At 49.9% G+C, this 21,646-nt stretch overlaps 1 protein-coding gene across 2 annotated transcripts; it reads left to right on the forward strand.

Moving 5' to 3' along the window:
- The first annotated feature begins 197 nt into the window (after positions 1-197).
- Positions 198-21,445, forward strand: KLHL36 (kelch like family member 36). 2 transcript variants are annotated; one of them, XM_063168121.1, is made up of 5 exons: positions 198-428; positions 4,835-4,916; positions 8,632-9,705; positions 11,292-11,449; positions 19,348-21,445. In XM_063168121.1, exons 2-5 carry the CDS (start codon positions 4,857-4,859, stop codon positions 19,901-19,903), a joined length of 1,848 nt encoding a protein of 615 aa, XP_063024191.1. In that variant the 5' UTR covers positions 198-428; positions 4,835-4,856; the 3' UTR covers positions 19,904-21,445. The 2 variants fall into 2 exon arrangements, with proteins under 2 accessions (XP_063024191.1, XP_063024190.1); XM_063168120.1 differs by lacking the exon at positions 198-428 and having other exon boundaries at positions 4,607-4,916.
- Positions 21,446-21,646: the final 201 nt, after the last annotated feature.

The following is a 21,646-nucleotide window of genomic DNA, read 5'->3' on the forward strand; positions in this document are numbered from 1 at the left end:
TCAGGAGCCGAGCCGAGCCGAGCCGAGCCGAGCCGAGCCGAGCCGAGCCGAGCCGAGCCGAGCGTGGCCCCGCGCAGCGCGCCCGTCCCGCCCCCGCCGCCGCCGCCAATGGCTCAGCGCGGCCTGGCCCGGCCCCTCCCGGCCCGCCGGGGGCAGCGCGGTGATGCAATAGCCCGGGCGCGGGGGCGCGGGGGCCGCGGGGCTCGGCCCGGCCCGGCACGGCACCCACCCGCCCCGGGGATGCTTTTCCCTGCTGTGGGGATGCTTTTCCCCGGCGCCGCCGCGCTGGCAGCCCCCCGATGCTGCGGCGGCCGCTGAGGGCCGGGAGGAGGAAGGAGGCAGAGCCCGGGATGGAGCGGCCGGAGGCGGCGCGGAGGGGCCGGGGAGCGGGCCGGGAGCACGGCAGGTAGCGCGGAGAGGAGGAGCAGGTGAGCGGGGATGGGGGCTCGGGGATGGGGATGGGGCTCGGGCTCAGGGCTGTGCGGAGCAGCGGGGGCTGAGCATCCCCCGCATCCCGGCCCCAGCGCTCAGGGCGGCCCCGGCCTCGAACGGCGGCTCCGGGGTGATTTTGGGTGATGACAGCCGCTGCTCGGCCAGGTGTGTGTGTCCGTGTGTGTGTCCGTGTGTCCGTGTGTGTGTCTGTCCGTGTGTGTGTCCGTGTCCCTGTGCGAGCGGCTCGCCCCGTTGCAATGCAGCGATCTCCCCCTGCCGGGCTGCCGGCGCTGCCCAGGAGCGATCCCGCATCCCTGCGAGTCCCCGCGCTCCGGGAGATGCGGGCGAGAGCCTGGGGCTGCCTGTGAGGCCGAGCTGCATTCCCACAGAAACAGAGACAGAGACAGGATTTGCAGACAGAATTCTTGCTTTGCAGAACCCGCGGGAATTAACAGCGCCGGGTGATGTCGTGCCCAAGGACTGGAGTTTTACTAACCAGCCCTTCGGCATTTTAGTGGGCTTCTACCCAAAACCCGTAGGATTGGATTTTCCATTCAATAAAAAACTGCATTCCTCCACAAAAAGGTATATCACATTTTGTTTCTTTTAAAGTTTGCAGGGGATGACCATTGCTTGTCTCACATCAGCGCTGTGCCTGCGAAGGCTGAGCAGCAGGAGCCCCATTGCCACCCTGTCACTGAGTGCTGTCAGACGGGAGGGACAGAGCAAGCCCTGAGTGCCAGGGACCCTTTAGTGCCACCAGGGCTGCCCCAGCTCCTTCCAGCTGCATCCCCGGCCCTGCATGACGTGAGGCTTGGGGCACTGCTGCAGTGCATCTCTGCCTCGATGAGGTCATAGGGAACAGGGAAATATTTCTGAACTCAGTACAAGTGGAGGACACTGAGTGAATCACACTTGGTATCTGCAGGCTGCAGGCTCTAGATGAAAATATAATCACATATTAATACTTCTGGATTTATATTGATTTTCTTTGCTTTTAGGAACGCTTTCATTTTTTCTAAAGCCTTTATGCTGAGCATTATCTGCTCATTTATGTATTTTTGTAGTCTGTGTTTATCATCCATTGGCACTTGCTGCTGTTTATACCTGTAACACTGCTGCTTGTCCTTGTCCTTGTCCTTGTCCTTGTCCCTGCAATCCCTGACCCTCAGCTCCTGATGTCTCCTAGGGCAGAGGTGGGTGACTCCAATGTCATCCCCTTAGGAGGAGGGAATCTCATCCTTGTGCAGCTCTCTGTGACCCAGTGGCTGGAGAATTAATTCTCTTAATTAGGGACTTCGTGCCTCACACTTTTCAGAGCCAGATCTAACATCAGAAATGCACATCTCCCTTGTGGGACCAAACTTCTTCTCTTGCTTCTTTTCCTTGTCTTTCCTCACTTTTTAATGGATTTTTTTTAATACATGGAGGGATAAGTATTGTGCACAGTTTCATCAGGCTGTAACTGGAGTGAGGAAATCGCCTACTTTTTTGACTTTGGTGAGCTCTGATTTAAATTTTATATGGCAATTCTGAGACCTCCAGAACATGGGGCTTTTCATCCTGTGAGGGAGATGTCACTGGCCTGGCAGAAATACCAGAAATGCCTCAGAAATACCTGTCCATGTCACAGGAGTCCTTGGAGAGGAAGCGCCAGAGAAAGGGAGGACTTATGGACCTCCTCAAAAAAACATCTCCAGCAGGCATGGAGTTGAGTCTGGAGTGACCTTCAGCAGTCTAGAATGTACCATGAGGTTCGGGAAGGGTCTCAGAACATTTGGAGGGAGCTGAGCAAACAGGATGGCTCTGCACAGCCATGGGCCCCCATGATCATTATCGTTATCTTAAATTACACCCCTGCAAGTGCCTTGTCCCTGTGTCTCTTTGCCATCTCCCCCACTTTTTGCTTCTTCTCCAATCTTTCGATGTGCCTGTCCCCAGTCCTGCTTCTCCATCCCTGACTTTTCTGTGCAGCAGCAGAGAAAGGAATGGAGGGAACAGAGAAAGGAATGGAGAGAACAATGCTCTCCTTCAGGAAGAGGCTGCCCTGAATTTTCAGGTTACAGTTGGCATTGGGGTTGTCAATTTTCAGATCACAGTTAGCATTGGGGTTGTCAGTTTTCAAGTCACAGTTAGTATTGAGGTTGTCAGTTTTCAAGTCACAATATTGGGGTTGTCAATTTTCAGGTCAATGTATAGGGGTTGTCAGTTTTCAAGTCACAATATTGGGGTTGTCAATTTTCAGGTCACAGTTGGAATTGGGGTTGGCAGCAGAGTGGGATTTCACTCACACAGCCGAGGGTCTTTACCCAGGTCCTCATGGTCACACGAGGAGAGACCAAAGCTGGCAAAAACCACTTCAATCTCCAGCCTCAGTAATCAATAAATGAGTACAGGCCCATCATCCCCTCTGGTTCCTGCGGTGTCCTTGAGGCTGGCTGGGTGCTGCTGCCCCTGCACTGGAGGGTGGCAGAGGCTGGGGCAGGTGGAGGTGCTGGCACAGGCAGCCGTGGCACACTCCCCTGGTGTCACCCATCACCCTGTGCAGCCGTGGCACACTCCCCTGGTGTCACCCATCACCCTGTGCAGCCGTGGCACACTCCCCTGGTGTCACCCATCACCCTGTGCAGCCGTGGCACACTCCCCTGGTGTCACACATCACCCTCTGCTGGCACACAGCCCTGTCACCACCTGGGACACGTCTCCAGGCTGGGCTGTCCTTGGTGAGAGCAGATGGAGCCTGCACACACACAGCCTTCTGCTGTCCCTGTGATCATCTCTGGAGGGTACCCGGGGTGCTGGGTGAGCAAAGGACTTTTCCCCTTGGACCACTGCCCTGAAACTGGAGCCGGTGGCTCTGTGCAGTGTCTGCTTCTGAGTTGCCCCTTGAGGCAGGGAATTTTCAGCCTGCTGCTCACCACGGGGAGTTTCTTCATTTTGAGCCTCCTGGGCCGTAATGAATGAGGGAAAGTGCCACAGAGGCAGGGAAAGCCCCGCTGGGGAGGTGAATTTCTGAGGCCAGGTAGTGTCATGCTGGGTAAGCAGGAGATGGTGATGGAGCTTCGGGCTGCGCCTCCCACAGCCACTGCACAGTTTATCAACGCTGTACAAACAAAACACAAAAAACCCAAATTCCCTGCAGCCAGTGCCCCTGGCACGGCCACCCATGTCTGCCTTGCCTCAGGCCCTGACCCGGCAGGAACAGCCCCGAGCTCCCGGGTGTGTCCGTGTGAACAGCCCCAGTGCTCCGGGTGTGTCCGAGCATCCCGAGGCAGGGAACAGCCCCGATCTCCGGGATATGACCATGCACCCAGGGTAGGAAACAGCCCTGATCTCCCGGGATGCGCTCTCTGTGCATGCCAGGGCAGGGAACAGCCTGGAGCTCCCGGGAGTGTCCGAGCATCCTGGGGAACGGAGCAGCCTCAGTCTCTTGGGTGTGTCCGAGCATCCCAGGGCAGGGAACAGCCCTGATCTTCCAGATGTGTCCGTACATACCGGGACAGGGAACAGCTCCCATCTCCTGGGATGTGTCCGTGTATCCTGGAGCAGGGAAGAGCCCTGTTCTCCCAGATGTGTCCGAACATTCCAGGGAACGGAACAGCCCCGATCTCCCGGGATATGTCCAAGCATCCCGAGGAACGGAACAGCCCCGATCTCCCAGATGTGTCAGAGCATCCCGGGGCAGGGAACAGCCCTGATCTCCTGGGATGTGTCCGCGCATCCCAGGGCAGTGAACAGCCTGGAGTTCCCGGGAGTGTCCGAGCATCCTGGGGAACGGAGCAGCCTCAATCTCTTGGGTGTGTCCGAGCATCTCGGAGCAGGAACAGCCCCGATCTCCCGGGTGTGTCCGAGCATCCCGGGGCAGGAACAGCCTTGATCTCTGGGATGTGCCCGAGCAGGGAGCAGCCCCGATCTCCCGGGTGTGTCCGCGCATCCCTGCCCGTCTCTCGGTCTCTCCCGCGGGTATCCCCGCCCCTGCCGGCGCCTCCCCCGCCGTTCCCGGCCCCGCTCGCTGCCGCCCCGCCCGCTCCCGCCCCGCCGGCGTTTCCTGCCCGGGCCGCGGGCGAGGGGCGGCTGCAGCCCGCAGGAATTTGTCCCCGCTTTGTTTTCCCGGCTGTTTTCCACCCGGATTTTGCCCCTCCGGCCGATGTAGCGGGGCCGGGGCGCTCCGGCCGGCCCCGGGCAGCGCTCCCGCACACCCAGCGCTGCGCCCGGGGCTGGGCTGGGCTGAGCCCAACTTGTTGACACCACGGACCTTTGACAACAGCAGCGAGGAGGGAAAATTGATATTTTTCGAGCGGGGCGTTTCCAGCAGGTTCCCTGCTCGGCTGGAGATGCGGGTGAGCGCCCAGGAGGGGCTGGCGAGCCGCTGAACATCTCCCTGCCCGTGCCTTTGTTGCAGGAGCGCTGCGGATCGGGCGGTCATGGAGGGAACCCGGCAGAGCAGGATCTGCCGCCCGCACAAGATCAGCGAATCCTCCAAGGTTCGTACGGTTCGTGTCGCTCCGGGAAGGAAAAATCCTGCTGGGGGGACGAGGTGTCCTTTGGGGGGAATGTGAGCATTCAGAGGTTTAAAAAGAGGGATGGAAATGGTGGCTTACCTGCTCAAGTATTTTTGGTAGAAGTTGCTGCCTAGCGATTAAAGGGGGGAAAAAAGGAAAAGCAGCAGCAAATGGGCATCTGCTCATCGTGACTCATAACTCAGAAACCCACATCAGTGCAGCACGGTAGTTTCTCTATACTAAAAATTCTGTTATGAAATGCGGTGTGTTTGTTTTTTCAACCGATCCACCTCGTAAAATCCAAGCTCGTTACAAAAGCAAAGCTGGGATTGCTCTTCAGGTCCAGTACAAGATGGGAGCCTCGATCCTGCAAACTGTACTTAGCCCAGTGAACAGAACCTGAGCTGCTTTCTTAACTTTGTGGGGTTCGTTTTCTTTGTATCAAAGCTCTGTCTGCACAAATACATTGTTTTTATTTGTGAATTCGCGGAAATCCATCTCAGGCAGCTCTTTATGCAGGTCATCAGGATGACTTATAAAATGTTAATAGCAGCTGTAATTATTATGTTCACTTTGTTTCGTGCCAGTGCAAGCTGCTTTTGTGCTGTAGTTACAGGAAATGCAGAGCAGGTACCTTGTAATACCAGGAAAAAAAGCTGGAAAAGAGAAACTTTTCAGTGCCTCCTTACCAAAGCTGAACGAGCCAGATCTCATTTTCTTTTGCACCATTGATGAGCAGCAGAGCTGCATTAACAGTCTGAGAGAAATTAGATCTTTGAATCCAAGAGAAGCTGAAATTCTGCTCTAACACAATTGATGAAAGATAAATAGGACTAATTTTTAAATGCATCCCTCCCAATATAATCTTTCCCTGAGCCTGTCTGCCACTTAAATGGTTTAGTCTGAATGTAATGATAATTCATCACATTAAAAATTAATTAACTTGACAGCATTGTTTTATTTGCTTGCTTAGACAGCAGCTGTCACTATCTGTTAAACTTAGAATCACTGGATAATGTAAGGCTGCTCTCCAGAATATAAATAGCTTGAGGAAGATGCTCAAGTTCATTATGAAATTAGTCTTGGTTCTGAAATGTGCAGCTCTCAGCTCCATTCCTTGCTCCAAACAAATGAACCCAGCAAGTGGCTGAAATCCTGAGCTGTGAGTGCCTGTGTGCAGGGTGGGATGGGTTTTGGTGCCTGGAGCAGCAGCAGCAGTCCCACATGGCCACAGGGATTCCAGGAGCTGCCAGGCAGATCCGAGGGCAGGATCCAGGATAACGCTGCTGCCTCAGCATCCAGCTCAGCACAGAGGCATCTCTGGCAAATCTGATATTCTGCTGTAATCTCGTTATGCATGATGGTGGAATTAGGGAATATTAGAGAGAAATGATCAGCCAGCTCCCAGGGATCAGAGGGAGGGTGGGTTTGGTTCAATCCGAGGGTTTTTGGTTCAATCCCATCCCCTGTCAGTCAGATTTGGGAGAGGGTGCTGCCAGTTGTTATTTCTTGTCTGTTCATCTGCCACCATCAACTACCCCTGATTACAGAAGTGTGGTTTATCCTTTGCCATATTTATTCTTCTCCCCCTCCTCTCCACCCCCTGGTTTCTGCTTAGGCTCCTGTACAATAACAGCTTTTCCCAACCTCAGGAAAACACAGATAAAAAGCTTTACAGTCCTTGAACACCTTTTTTTTTTTTTTCCTGTTCCTCAGTGCAGGCCACTTTGTTGTCTATGCCATAGATCCCTTTTTAAATTCAGAGGTGTGTTCACAAGTATAAGGCAAATTAAAGAGTTTTGATGCAGAAACCTTTTAATTATTGAAGCCTCTTCCCTTAGACTGGTTTAACTCTGCACACTTTAGTGTTCAGAGCCATTCCAACAGCAGGAGTTTTGGCAGCTTGGGCTCCATTGTTTAAAAGAGAACATAAGGAAATAAAGAGGATCTACTGGGATGTCACAGTAAGAGCAGCACATTTAGTTGTTAATTTGGGTCTCAAAAAGCCCTCTTGGCTTTAAGAATCAAACAGGTGGGTTGAGAGGGTCCCACTGTGGTTTAACCAACCCAGCAAAGCTTTTCCAGCCTGCTGTGGCTGTGTGCTCCCTGCCTGGGCAGCCAGGAGAGCCACAGGGCACTGGGATTGCCGGGAGAAACAGCAGCTTGGTGGGGAAGGGAAGGGAAGGGAAGGGAAGGGAAGGGAAGGGAAGGGAAGGGAAGGGAAGGGAAGGGAAGGGAAGGGAAGGGAAGGGAAGGGAAGGGAAGGGAAGGGAAGGGAAGGGAAGGGAAGGGAAGGGAAGGGAAGGGAAGGGAAGGGAAGGGAAGGGAAGGGAAGGGAAGGGAAGGGAAGGGAAGGGAGAGTGTCTGGGAGGCTCAGGTCACCTTAAGTTTGTGCTCAGGTCACCTGTGGGACCTTGTCAGGTGTCACCCTGGCAATGCAGCCGGGGGGTTTAGGGCTGGGCACGATTCGGACAGCCAGGAGTGCTCAGAGCTGCCCTTGTAGGACACAGGGATGTGCTTCCATTCCACCCCTTCTCACTGCTCACACAAGTCCTTACAGGCTCTGCCTGGTTTGGATTTGGTAATTAAAGTATTTGCTATTTGCATTTACCCTGGCTTTTATTAAGAGGCCTCACAAGGTACCTGACTGTGCCATCACACATTTAATTCCTCCAGAGGGTGGTCCTAAAATTTCACTTGGCATTCTGGGCTGAGCAGCAGAGTTCAGTTCATGTTCTGAGGTAATTGAGGGGTACACTGAAGTACATTTGAGGGGTAACAAAATGTTTCCAGCTTGGTTCATCCTAAGGCTGGTGATGTGAATATGTAAGGAAAAAAGCAAATGCTGGTGGCTTCAAAAGCTCAGTGACACATCCAGAGCTGGTGGTCAGAATGTGAGGAGCAGAGGGATCCCAGAAGGGCACTTAATGGATGTGTCCTGAGGGCATTTTCCCTTTCCTTTAAAAGAAAAATTTCTGCTCCTATTCATTTATACACAACCTACCTCGGCTTCTGGAAGCGAGGAGAAGCCTTGTGGGAATCAGCTCTCCACATGTGTGGCTTTGCACAGAAATAAACAGCTATTCCTTCTGAGTGCAGTGTGTGTGCCTGGAATAATGTGGGAAGAAAGAGAGGGATTTTACCCTAACCAGCTTAGAAATGCAGAGTTCTGGGAAGATTTAAGAGGGGGTAGCTGTCAAGCAAGCAGTAACCCAAACAATACATGGGCTGAATGAAAATTCAGAGTTACTGCTTCCCACTCTGAATGCTCTGTGAGCAGCTTAGCTGGGAGAACTCTGCAAGCAGTCATTTGGGGGACAAGGAAGAAAGGAAATGTCAGCAAGATGTCTCTGAGACAATGAGTGGAAGAGTTTCAGAAAATTGTGCCTGTATAACTCATCAGGGAGGAGGTTTCAATGCAGCACTGTGGGGGAAGGAAGAGTAAATTTTACAAAGAAAGGGGAGTAGGAAGCAGTAAAAGTCTCCATAGGCCTTTCAAAGTGAAGGTGAGGAGCTCAGGCTTGTGCTGTGTCACTTGCCAACGACTTCACGTCAGAATTTATTACAAATGTTAATGTGCAACACACAAAAGCTGTCTCTGACTCATGTGTGACTGCACTTAGTGGGAAAACACGTTCCACTCTGGGGTTGATCATGGTGGAGGTGCCACCTGCCTGATGATGTTTGCGTTCCCCAGGTGTACAGGTGGGATGACCACTCCAGCCTGGTTCTGCAGAGCCTGAACGAGCAGAGGCACCGAGGCCTCTTCTGCGACATCGTGCTGGTGGTGGACGAGCAGAGAGTCCCGGCCCACAGGAACCTCCTGGCTGTGTGCAGCGACTACTTCAACTCCATGTTCACCATCGGCATGAGGGAGGCCCACCAGAAGGAGGTGGAGCTCTTTGGGGCCTCCTACATCGGCCTCAAGGCCGTGGTGGATTTCCTGTACGGCAGCGAGCTGTCCCTGGACGGAGGCAACATCGACTACGTGCTGGAGACGGCGCACCTGCTGCAGATCTGGAAGGTGGTGGACTTCTGCTGCGAGTACCTGGAGAACGAAGTCAGCGAGGAGAACTACCTGTACCTGCAGGAGCTGGCCTCCATCTACAACCTGAAACGCCTCGACTCCTACATCGACTCCTTCATCCTGCAGAACTTCGGCACCCTGTCCTTCACGCCGGACTTCCTGCAGAACATCTCCCTGCAGAAGCTGTGCCAGTACCTGGACAGCAGCGACGTGCAGCAGGAGTGCGAGCACGACCTGCTGCAGGCGGCCCTGCAGTGGCTCACGCAGTACCCGGAGCGGGAGAACGAGGCTTACCAAGTGCTGGACAACATCCACTTCCCGCTGATCCCCAAGAGCGACCTGCTGCACCGGGTGAAGCCCGCCGTGTGCTCGCTGCTGCCCAAGGAAGCCAACTGCGAGGGCTTCATCGAGGAGGCCGTCAGCTACCACAACAGCGTGGCGGCGCAGCCCGTGCTGCAGAGCAAGCGCACGGCGCTGCGCACCTGCGAGGAGCGCCTGCTCTTCGTGGGAGGGGAGGTGTCGGAGCGCTGCCTGGAGCTCTGCGACGACACCTGCTTCCTGGACACCAGGAAGGGACAGTGGGTGGCGGAGACGCCCCTGCCCGCCCGCAGGAGTCACCACTGCGTGGCCGTCCTGGGAGGATTCATCTTCATAGCCGGGGGCAGCTTCTCCCGGGACAACGGAGGGGATGCGGCCTCAAACCTCCTATATAGGTATGACCCCCGCTGTAACCAGTGGATAAAGGTGAGGCCTGAGCTGGATTATTTCTCTGTTCAAAGTCCTTGATGTTCAGTGTGTTTTACTGGTGGAAGGGCAGGGCTTGTTGGAATAGCCAACGTGGCAGCGCTTGCAAATGAGAAGTCAAGTTAGTTGCGTTGAAGCAGCTGCTTGAGTCCTTTGTGGGAATGCTTAAATGACACAAAGAGCAATATTCACATATTCAGATATCTGATATTAAATATCAGATATTCAACGCTCAGATATTCAATATTCAGATATTCAGATATCTTCATTTGGTGTTTGGGGGGGGATGCAGGACGATGGAGGGGATGCAGTGTCAAATCTCCTATACAGGTATGACCCCCGCTGTAACCAGTGGATAAAGGTGATTCTTGAGCTGGATTATTTCTCTTGGTGTTTAGAGTGTTCTCTCCTTTGCTGGTGGAAGGGCAGGGCTTGTTGGAATAGCCAACATGGCTATTCCAGAGGCATATGAAAAGTGGCTATTCCCACTTGCAAATGAAAAGTCAAGTTAGTTAAGCTGAAGCAGCTGCTTGACTATTTTGTGGGAATGTTTAAATTACAAAAAGAGCAATATTCAGATATTCAGCTATCTGATATTCAATATTCAGATATCTTCATTTGGTGTTTGGGGGGGATGCAGGACAATGGAGGGGATGCAGTGTCAAATCTCCTATACAGGTATGACCCCCGCTGTAACCAGTGGATAAAGGTGATTCTTGAGCTGGATTATTTCTCTTGGTGTTTAGAGTGTTCTCTCCTTTGCTGGTGGAAGGGCAGGGCTTGTGGGAATAGTCAACATGGCAGCACTTGCAAATGAAAAGTCAAGTTAGTTATGTTGAAGCAGCTGTTTGAGTCCTTTGTGGGAATGCCTAAATTACACAAAGAGCAATATTCAGATATTCAGCTTTATTTGGGATTTGGGCATCTCATCTGAGAAATTCAGCATCTGCCCACAATTCTTTAGATTACTTCTGGGAATAATTCTGGAATGGACTTAGAGGTGATTGCTTGGCTCATCTTCCTCAAGCAGTAGTACATATAAATCAGAAATGGGTGTGATGTAGAAAGGAAATGTCTCTGACAATTGTCAAGTGTCTCTGTGGTAAACGTCCCTTAGAACGAGCTCTTTGCTCCCAGTGCTGCCACAAAACCCTTCATGTGTGTGGGTTACTGTGTCAGCCTCTCCTTGTTCCCATATGGAGCAGTCATGGTTCCTGCATGGAGCAGTCATGGTTTCCATATGAACCAGTCATGATTCCTCTATGGATCAGCCATCCTGGATGGCTCACTTGTGGTTTTCAGTGATTCCAGTACCTACTTCTTGCAGAGTTTGGGAAGGAGTTCCTATAAACACAAATATTTATAGAGTAACCTGTCTCTTAGATGTCTCCTGTTCTCCCCTTGTTTGAAACGGATGCTACTGCAGAAAAACAGAAGTGCTTTATGAATATAATAGTCAAAACCAGAATCTCTCCTTACCAAATAAAAGGGAAGGAGCAACTTCCCCACTCTCAGATGTTAACAGTCCTTAAACCCCTTGCTTGCCCAACCCTGGAAGATGCCAGCAGCTCGCTTTTCTTTGCCAGGTTGCCTCCATGAGACAGCGACGAGTGGATTTCTACCTGGGAGCCATCACTGACATGCTGGTGGCTGTTGGTGGCAGGAATGAAAACGGGGCCCTGTCCTCAGTGGAGACCTACAGCCCTCAGAAGGACTCCTGGACCTACATAGCAGGACTGCCCAGGTAACTGAGCTGTCTGGAGGCTCCCCGGTGTTTGAAGGGGGGCAGCAAAGGGAGCTTGTGTGGCTTTAGCTGATGAAAGGAGCCCTGGGAGGGAGGGAAGGGATTTAAAACCAACGTGGCATCAGCCATGCCCACCACGGCAGCAGCTGGAGCTGAGCAGGCAGTGCCCTGTGTCAGCAGGGTTTGAATTTTCATCCCAAGGTGCATCTGGAGGATGGGAGGGAGAGCTCTGATTTCATTCTACAATTCTTACAAAGCTTTTCCTGAGGCCTCTTGGAGTTGAATATTTTCAGAAACACTTTTCACGTCTTGGTCAAAGGGATTTGTCTTTTTTTGGCCTTACTTTGTCACCTTGGTGTGATGATTTTCCTTGTAGGGTGTTTATGTTGGGCTGCTCAGGCTGGCTGTCACAGCTAAACACATTTATCTGTGTTGGAATTACAGAACCCTGGCAAATGTGAGCTCTCTCTCTCTATATCTGAGTTAAAACATGGCTGTTCTCTTGTGAGAGGTTTAAGCCCTGCAGCTCTTGTTGTAGCAGACAGAACATTGCTGTGTCTTGAATCAATGTCAGAGCAGTGACTTTGGAAGGACAGCAGGACAGCATTTCATTTGCTGTGATCACATTTGGTGATGTTTCACATTTGAGGGGATCACAGGCTGTGTGGATGCTGTTTCCATCATGCCTGAGAGCTCAGCAGCAGTGCTGGCTTCCCTGGTGCCGTCACGGAGCAGGTTCCTGCAGTTAGTGTGAGAGTTCAGGGATTTTCCCTGCTCCCTGAGCTGCAGAGCTGCAGAGCCAGAGGCAGCCAGTGAAGGCACAGAACCCTGTTGCCCATTTCTATTTTGGGCAGGTGCTGCAATGCAAGGCTGATCCAGGCTAGCAGCTGGGCTCGAGTGCTCTTCACAAGCAGGATGCTTTTTATTTCTGCTCACTTGGGCAGATCCAGCAGCTGGGGCTAAACACCACAGCCCTGCCTGGGAAGCTGTGTAGGAGAGTATCTTCAGGTCTTAAATCCTTCTCTTAACTGGGGTCACCTGTGAGGTGTGTCCTGTGTGGATATTTTTACTCATAAATGATCCTGGGGAAGTTCACACAGTTGGCTTAATCCACCCAGACTCTTTAAAAAGCAGCAGTTTGTCTGCATATTCCAACTGCTGCCTGTGTGCTGGCTTTGGGAATTCTGCAGCTGCAGCATTTAAGGTGAACTTTGACTTGTGGGTGTTAATTTTTTATTAGATTGCCTGGCTGGTCTGCTTGGACAGGCAAAAGTCCCCCCCTTTAGGGAACAGACCCCTTTTAGGATGAATTATTCCTGCACCCAAATAAATGATTCTGCATCTTCTGTCCCTGTTGCTCTGTCCTTGTGTCAGCTCAGCTGTGTGGTGACAGCTCCCCATTTTTCCATCCAGCTGCAGTTTTGCACATTTAAGTGTCTTTATTTAGATCTTAGTGGACTCTTGGGCCCTTTGGATTTTTTTGTCTTTTCAGCCCTGTTTTTCCATTTAGTGCTGGGCAGTGAATTGTTTGAGTTTGAATTGTTTCTGCACAGAAGGAATAAGGCAAAAAGAACTTTATGCAGGTTGCAAAAGGCCAGACTCAGAGGTGAGCTAGAGGAACCTTTCTGACACACATCCACTGCTGGAGCTGGGTGCCCTGGCAGATTTGGGGCTGCTGAAAAGGCTCTGGGCAGCCCCTCCTTGAGGTACTTGAGGTGGAGCAAGTCCAGAGGAGGCACCAGGGTGATCAGAGGGATGGAACAGCTCTCCTAAGAGGGAAGGCTGAGAGAATTGGGATTGTTCAGTCTGGAGAAGAGAAGCTTCAGGGTGACCTAACTGTGGCACTCCAGTGCCTGAAGGAGCCCACAGGAACGATGGAGAGAGATTCACAAGGGCCTGGAGGGGCAGGACAAGGGGGAATGGCTTCCCATGGGCAGAGGGCAGGCTTAGATCAGATATTAGAAAAATTTTCTTAGGTGTGAGATGGTGAGATCCTCCTCTGTTTGCCCAGAGAAGCTGTGGCTGCCCCATCCCTGTGAGTGTGTGATTTACTGGCAGGGGAGGAAGGAAGAGAGAGCATTCTGTGATCCATTCAAGACTGAAAGCATTCCAGCTACAGTTCCTGCTGCCTGCTCCACTCTTCCCTTCAATGCACTCCTCATCTGATCTCTGTGTTCCCCAAACAGATTTAAGTTCCTGTTTCACTCAACATCTCCCCCAGCCCTCTTCCAGCAGCAAGACTTCTCACGTAGAGGAAACAGAAGCTCCAGCCCTCTGCTTCCTGACTGCCTGATCAGGCAATATATCCCAACCAAACCTGTTCTTTTCTTATATTTTTCTGTTTTCTTCCCTCTGAAGAGAACACGTGCAGGTGTTTTGGTCCTCCTGGGAGCATGACCACCAGCAGAAGATTTTTGGTGCCATTCCTGACTGCCCCAAGCCAGCAACTGCCTGGATTCTGTTCCCTGGAGCGACAGGCTCGTGCTGAGCTCATCCTGGGGTGTGGGCTCCTGTTGTTCCACTCGAGCTCTGTGGGGTGGGACTCTCAGAGGTTGTTTGTTAAAGCTTCTATGCTGAACATCCAGAAAATGGGTTTGTTTTGTTGCTTCCCAAGGGTCAGAGCTTGCCACGTTGTTACTGTTAGGTCAGATTGACACACACACATGTGATCAGGGTCTAAGAAGAAAAAAGTTTTTTATTCTTTGTGTTCTCCTGCTTATATACTCTTAAAAAAGCATGGTCTTAAGTCATTAACTACATCACAAAAACTTATTATATTCATTGGTGCAAAGCAATTAGCATCAATATAATTGGTAAAAGATTTACAGAAATTTAATAAGGCACGTATACACATCTACTTATGCACGCAGTCTAGCTTACAAAAATGTTCCTGTATGTTTTCTAATCTGTTTCTATGCTGATGGCCTTGTCTTCTTTGCTATGGATACACTTGAAAATCATCAATTGTGAAAATCATCAACCCCGTGTCCGTGCTGCTGTTCACAGTCTTGCTCCTCTAAGGAAGAGCTTTAATTCTTTATCTCCTCTCACCCCCCTCTCCTTCCCACCCTATATGGCCAAAACAACATGTTGTTTTCCCTCAGCACTCTCTTGGAAGGAGCTGAGCTGTTTTGACTGAACTTGGGCTGTCTTGCTGGAGAAGCAAGCAGCCTCTTGGGGAGATGCTTTGCAGGGAAAACTTCAGCCAAGTTGTCTAAAGGGTGGACCTGCTCCAAGCCTGCTCCAAGGGAATTCAATTTGCCTGATGCTCATTGAGGTCCTTGCCTGTGGGATACCTTTCCCTTTCTTCAGAGAGGTTCTATATTTTTTGCCCCTTTTCCCAGAAACTGGGGGCAGTTTCTGTCAGAGTTTCTAGCCTGGCAGGGAGCAGTGGTGCTGAGGAGTTGGCAGAGCAGGAGGTGGGGCAGTGATGATGACACTTGGATGACAGAGATAGCTGAATAGTTTGTTTCAAGAGCTGAAGCATCATTGAACAGCTTAAAACCTTGTTGAAGACTAAATTGTTAATTTTGTTAGTGATTGTAATTATTACTCTGTGTCTCCCTTATCTGCTTGGATTTCTGCATCGAACCCTACAAAAATCCTTCTCAGCTGTGTTTGTCTCTCAAATACAAAAAGGGGGAAGTGTGGTGGGGCTTGACAGCTGGCCTGCAAGCAAAGCTGAGTTAATAGAAGAAACAACAATTGATGATTTTCGAGTGTATTCGTAGCAATGAAGACAAGGCCGTCAGCATAGAAACAGATTACAAAAGACGCATGAGAATTTTTGTAAGCTAGACTGTGTGCATAAGTAGGTGTATACATGCCTTATTACAATAATATAATTGGCAAAAGTCTTACAGAAATGTTAATTGCTTTGCACCAATGAATATAATAAGTTATTGGGATGAAGTTAATGACTTAAGATCACACTTTGTTAGGAGTATATAAGCTGGAGAACACGCAGAATAAAAAACTTTTTCTTCTTCAACCCTGATCGTGTGTGTATGTCACGTCCAGCCTAACAGTAACAATTAGGGTCCCTGCTTGTGGGATGCCTTTCCCTTTCTCCAGAGAGGTTTTATATTTTTCCCCTTTTCCCAGAAGCTGGGAGCAGTTTCTGTCAGAGTTTCTGGCCCGGCAGGAAGCAGCGGTGGCTGAGGAGCTGCAGGTGGGGCAGAGTGTTCTCATCCTGAGCACACCCTGGAAAGGTCTGCTGCAGCCAGCAGTGAAATTAGTGGAGTGGCCCTAGGTTAAAGTTTGGCAGAAGAACTGAAAGCTGCTGTGTGAGGAGCTGTGCTGGAACAGGTTGGGCAGTGATGGTATCTGCTCTGCCAGTTGGGTCATGAATGATCTCTCAGGGCTACGACAGGTGGACACCAAGATTCAGAGCAAGCACAGCTCACCTGGACTTGGGTTGGAGTAGGGGATTCCCAAAGCTCTACTGAGTTATGTGCTCTTCTGTCTTGGGCAGTAAAGGGTAGGTTTTCTGGCATTTGAATTGTGTTAATGGGTCAGGAACTAATTTTTCAGCACCGTATCTGGGTTAAGGCATTCAGAATTGGTGCCAGGCTCCAGCAGATGTTAAAATCAAATCTCTTTTCTTTAATGCCTCTGCTTTTTTTCTGGCCACTCCTGCAGACAACACTGCCAAAATGCTCAATGCTCTCTGTTGGAGGATGTCTAGACCCACTCTATTGATGTGCCTGTTCTGTTGCCCATTTAGAAATGCCCCTCTCTCAATCACAGGCCTTGTAGAAAAGATTTGTATTGATTGGTTTCAATTTATGCATCTATTTCATGCAGCTCCTAGGAAAGTGATGCTATTTTGGATGAGCTTTCAGAAGTGAAAGTTTCAAAGTGAAACACCTCTGGTGCTTTTCAGTGGGTAATTGTCCTGTACTGGACAATAACAAATTGATGGTCGATTTGGTGCTTCACATCTGATGGTTTCTGTCAAAGCACTCTCTGGCTGTTGCTGTTTCCTAGACACAGATATTGACTGAGACAAAATAACAAGAAATCAGTGTTTTTTTCTGCAGCTGCCTGTGCTGGGCTGCATGCCTGTGCTTGAGACACAATGGCTATAGCTTGCTTACCTGCACAGAGCTCCAGAGCAGGAGAATATTTAACCCACTTCTCCAAAAGCCAAGCAGGTTTTCATTAACTTAGGGTCATTTTTCCCCTGAATGGTGAATGCAGTGTGATTGCCATCAGCAGTGCAGGGCTCTGGGGTGCCCTCCATGTCCTCACATTGTCCCCCTCCTGACTCCTCCAAACTCCCTGGTACAGCACAGCCTCCAGGCAGCTTGGCTTCATGTGGGTTTAAAGCCTGCTGCAGTTTGAAATGAACTGAGCTCAAGCTGTTCACCCCATCCCCAGAGTGAGCATTTTTAACCCATTCCTGTGGATGTAGAGAAACACAGGCTCTGACAAGCAGCCCAGGAGCCACTGGAGAGGGACAGCCCCTGTTTTGTCTGGGAGAGACCTCAGCCAAGGAGCAGCATCTCTGGGCACTTCACCTGCCTGGTGTTTCTGTCAGGGTGAAAGCCAGGGGTCCATGTGCTCAGGGTACATCGTGTCCACCAGAAGCACTGAGCTTGAATTAACTGCTTCCATCATGAGGCACACTGAGAGCTGTGGAAATTCTGAGTTGCCTTTTTGGATAAAGTCCATAACTGCACCAAAGCTCTCTCCTTTTTTCTCCCTATCTTTTCCCTGGGAGGCCAAGGAGGAGAACAGCAGTGAAGTCACCTCTGCAAGATCTCCAGCCCCTGTGGCTGAACAGACTGTCCTGGTCGCTCAGCACTGTCAGCCCAAGCGTGTCAGGGGTTTTTCTGCTTCTTGTAGCAGGAACCTATTAAAATATCTGATTCAGACAGGGATCAGAGGTTTTGGTAGGCATCTAGGATAATAACCACCTTGTAACTCATCTCAGAAGCCTTGTGCTTTCAGGGTAAATGTGGGGTTTCTTTCCTAGGCCATCTTCTCCCTTGGCACACAAGTGCTGGCACTCAGGTGCGTGGAAGATGTTCCGATAGCATTTGTGTGGCTCAGAGAAACCATTAGCCTGTGAAATAAAAACAGCTCAAGGTTCTCTCCACACGGAGCTCCAGCGTGTTCAGGCACAGTTCAAAGGCTGCAGCAATGCTAACAGAGCTCTGTCTGCCGTGGAGGCTGCGTGGTCTGCAGGGCCTGACTACAAAGGGTGGTGGTGGAGGCTGGTGAGTGCAGCCTGATGAGAACATTGCTCTGTGCCCTGTGGGGATTGAATCCCTCAGAGTCCTTGTGAGAGCCAATTTGCTGTGCCTGGTGCTGCATCTTTTGACACCCCAACTCCCCCAAAAGAGGGGAAAAAGGACATGTAGAAACGATGTGTTCAAAGCAGCTGATGCTGTTCATCACCTTGGCTGTGCACTTTTGAGAACTCAAAGGGTTTTGGTCAAGAAAAGCCTAGCATGAAGTTAAGAACAGCCTGGAGATTTAGGTTTGTAGCAGTTTTATTATAGATGATCAAAGAGGGCTCCTCTCTGCCCTGTGGATGCAGCATGCATTGTGCTGCTTCTACCATCTCATTTTCTCTCATGATCTGTGATGGGCTGGGGGCTGCTGCCTTGTCCTGGGGTGACCAAGGAAGTTCCCAGCTGTAGGGCAGTGGTGGCAGAGCAGACAGATGGCTCATGGAAAGGACACTGCCTGTGTTGGGACTTCAGGTGAACCAGGCAGAGAGCACCCGTGGGTAAGAAATGTATCCAGTGATCCTGAAGCTGTGCAAGGGCAAGGCAGCAGCAGTTTTCCTCTTGGTTTCTCTTGGTTTATCCCTACTGCTAAGTCTGAGAGGTGTCATGATTATTTCCTCTTTCTGTCACAGAAACCCTTTCCTTTCTGAGATGAGGATTTTTTTCCCTCTCTGGCCCTCTCAGGCTGATGCAAGCCAAGCACTGGAGCAGAAATACAGGAGTGAAGGTCATGCCAGCAGAGCAGGATGGGCTATTTCTGTTGTGTGACACACTCTAGAGGATGCATTAAGAAGTGATTGTCATGCCTTAGTGCTCTGTAGTGACCAGCTATGGAAAGGGTGATTTAAAAGTGGTTGTCAGGCTGTGCACTCTGCAGTGCAGGGTGAGGCCCTGGGAATGAGAGGAGTTACTGGGTAACTGTGGGATCTCAGCACCTCAGGACTGATGTGCAGAGAGACCGAGACCACCCTTGGGGGGCTCGGGAGTCCTGGGATGTTGCCAGAAGTGTCTGGTGGCTGGACTTTGATCCTGCACGGGAGATGACACCTGTATGAGGATAGGAGGATTTCACTGGGTGAATGGTGAAGGGATAAGTTAATTAGAGTGTGAAACACAGGGTTTAGGATTTCTGTACAGGGGGGTTTAGAGAAGTAAGATGGAGGAATTGGGGCGTGTCCTGTCCTTCTTCTTCTTCTTCTTCGCCTCCATCTTTGTGGTGATGTTGGCACTTTGGGATTGGTTATTACTAGAAGTGCACTGATCAATAAGGGTGACAGGTATTGGAAGAAAAAGGTAAATATTGTACACGTAACTTTGAGTATAAAGATAGGTGACCACCCCGGGGGCTCTCAGTGTGCTCATGGCTGCTGTGCAGACCTCTGTCGGGCCGAGAGAAAATCTTTTAGATAAACAACTAATAAATACTGAAGATCGAGAAAAAACCTGAAGCCTCTTCTCGTCCTTTGAAGCGCGGGCTGTCCAAGGCCATCCCCGAGCCTTTCCAGGCCATAAATCAGCCGGAAGAAATCCGGCAGCTAACCGCCAGATCAGGGATTCTTCTGCCTTTAGTTACTGTTTATTTGCTTCTTTAGCACAGCCCCTCTGCATGCTGGTGTGTGTTGATAAAACCCTTACGGACCGCTCCTGTTTGTGCCCCAGGTTCACCTACGGCCACGCCGGCACCGTGTACAAGGAGTTCGTGTACATCTCGGGAGGCCACGATTACCAGATCGGGCCCTACAGAAAGAACCTGCTGTGCTACGACTACCGCACGGACGTGTGGGAGGAGAAGAGGCCCATGATCACTGCCAGGGGCTGGCACAGCATGTGCACCCTGCAGGACAACATCTACTCCATCGGCGGCAGCGACGACAACATCGAGACCATGGCTCGCTTCGACATCCTCAGCGTGGAGTCCTACAGCCCCCAGTGCAACCAGTGGACCAGGGTGGCCCCTCTGCTGCAAGCCAACAGTGAATCGGGGGTGGCGGTTTGGGAAGGCAAGATTTACATCCTTGGAGGGTACAGCTGGGAGGAGGCCGTCTTCTCCAAGACAGTCCAGGTGTATGATAAGGAGAAAAATAAGTGGTGCAAAGGGACGGACTTGCCCAAAGCGATCGCCGGAGTGTCCGCATGCGTCTGCGCCCTGAAACCCAAAACAGAGGACAAAAAGAAAAAGATAAAAACAAAAAAACATCAAGATCGAGGGAGATGACCACTCCTGGATAGCCACCCTTGGGTGGTGGGCTCCTTGTATTTAGACATTTCTATCTAACCTTTATTCTTTTTCTTTTTAAACAGGGTGGGGAGGGCATCTTCTGAAGCCTCAGAAAATGTACACTTGAACGTGGTTTTTGGATTAAACTCATGTTTAAGGTAAAAACAACAAAACCAAAAACTTCCCATCTTGCGATACGAAGGGTGATGTGGCCAGAGAGGTTCTGCTGCTCTCCTGAATGTTAAGGCTTAGGCTTCTCCTTCTGTGGTTCATGGCATTTCCACATACATCGTATTATATTGACGTTTTAAGGAGGTTTTTAAAAACAACTTTTCTACTTTTTTATACCACATTTTGCTAACTCGGTCTCTCGTTTGCCATATATTACGTTGTTGACTGTAGAAGCTGCAGCTCTGTGCTCGTGACCCCGCTGTTGGCATCAGGAGCTCCTGGTGTGATGATCTTTGGTGTCTGTGTGGCTTGGCCAGGACGTGGTGCAGCTGCTGGAGCAGCGCTGGCATTCCCAGCATTGTCAGGCAGTCAGCTGGAACCGGGACTATTGTCACAATCCCAGCTCCCCCAGAGCCCAGCTCCCAGCCCTGCCATAAACACCCTTTATTCAGTGGCTGCTCATCTGCTGAGTGCATTTCAAGGGCTTTGCTTTAAAGTTCAGCTGTTGATCATTGCTGTTATTTTCTCCTCAGTCCTCCTCTCCCATCTCCCTCTCCATGTATTTCAGATTTCTTCCATCTGGTGTATGTGCAGGTGATATCCTGCTACCCTCATTCTTTTGTCTTTTTTTCCAGGTGTTATCCTGCTACCCTCATTCTTTTGTCTTTTTTTCCAGGTGATATCCTGCTACCCTCATTCTTTTGTCTTTCCATCCCCCAAAACTACTTACCTCAATCATTGGAAAACACTAAGAAAACATTTTTGCACTTAATTTCATTTGAAACTCTGCTAAGAGTTTCTACTAAAGAAAACTACTTTATACTTTAAGATCTACTACAAGCACATGTGTAAGGAAAGAGGTGACAATAAATTTCTGGAGTGCAAGGAGGTTATAGGTTGTTTCTTCAATGCTAAGAAAACTAGTTGGAATTAATTTTCTGAAACTCTTAGAGGTTTTTTTTGGTGTTTTTCTCTTTTTTTAATTTAAAAAATAGCCTCAGGAGTCAGGCTTTCATTTGCATTAATGGATTTATTTTAAAGCCTTTGTGTACTGCATGAGGTAATGGTTATTCTTTTTTAGCCTAAAAATAAATTTAAAACAAAAAAAACCCAAATTGAACATTTTGGTTATGACAAACTCATTGACAAGTTTTTGGGGTTATTTTTTTTAATATCTGAAATCCTTGCTATGTTGACTGACAACTACTTAACTTTTTGGGGACATTTTCATGTGTAAGTACAGAACAAAAATTTCAGAGACTTGCTTTTTTTCTGTTACTGGGTTGCTTGTTACTATATCCCCTCTTTTATTGTGTTTATGTATGACATTAATGTCCGGGAACAATAAATCCAGTTTCGAATATTCTATTCATCACAGTCTGATGTCTTGTGTATTGATTTCACTGAGCTTTTCCATTTTGATTAATTGGGAAAAAATAATCCTGTAATCATTTTTCAGTGGAATTCATAACGGTGGAAACATTTTAGCAGGAACATAAATTTAACAATATTAAGTAGAAATAGAACTTATTTAGATAATTCATTTTTTTTTCTACATTTTTCTGCTCC

This window comes from Melospiza melodia, chromosome 13 (assembly GCF_035770615.1).
Source record: "Melospiza melodia melodia isolate bMelMel2 chromosome 13, bMelMel2.pri, whole genome shotgun sequence".
Lineage (NCBI taxonomy): Eukaryota > Metazoa > Chordata > Aves > Passeriformes > Passerellidae > Melospiza > Melospiza melodia.

Excerpts from the sequence above, each read along its gene's own strand:
- KLHL36 (XM_063168121.1), top strand. The coding sequence starts at position 4,857 with ATGGAGGGAACCCGGCAGAGCAGGATCTGCCGCCCGCACAAGATCAGC. Across the intron at positions 4,917-8,631 it reads AGATCAGCGAATCCTCCAAG|GTGTACAGGTGGGATGACCA; the intron begins GTTCGTACGGTT and ends TGCGTTCCCCAG. Across the intron at positions 11,450-19,347 it reads TACATAGCAGGACTGCCCAG|GTTCACCTACGGCCACGCCG; the intron begins GTAACTGAGCTG and ends TTTGTGCCCCAG.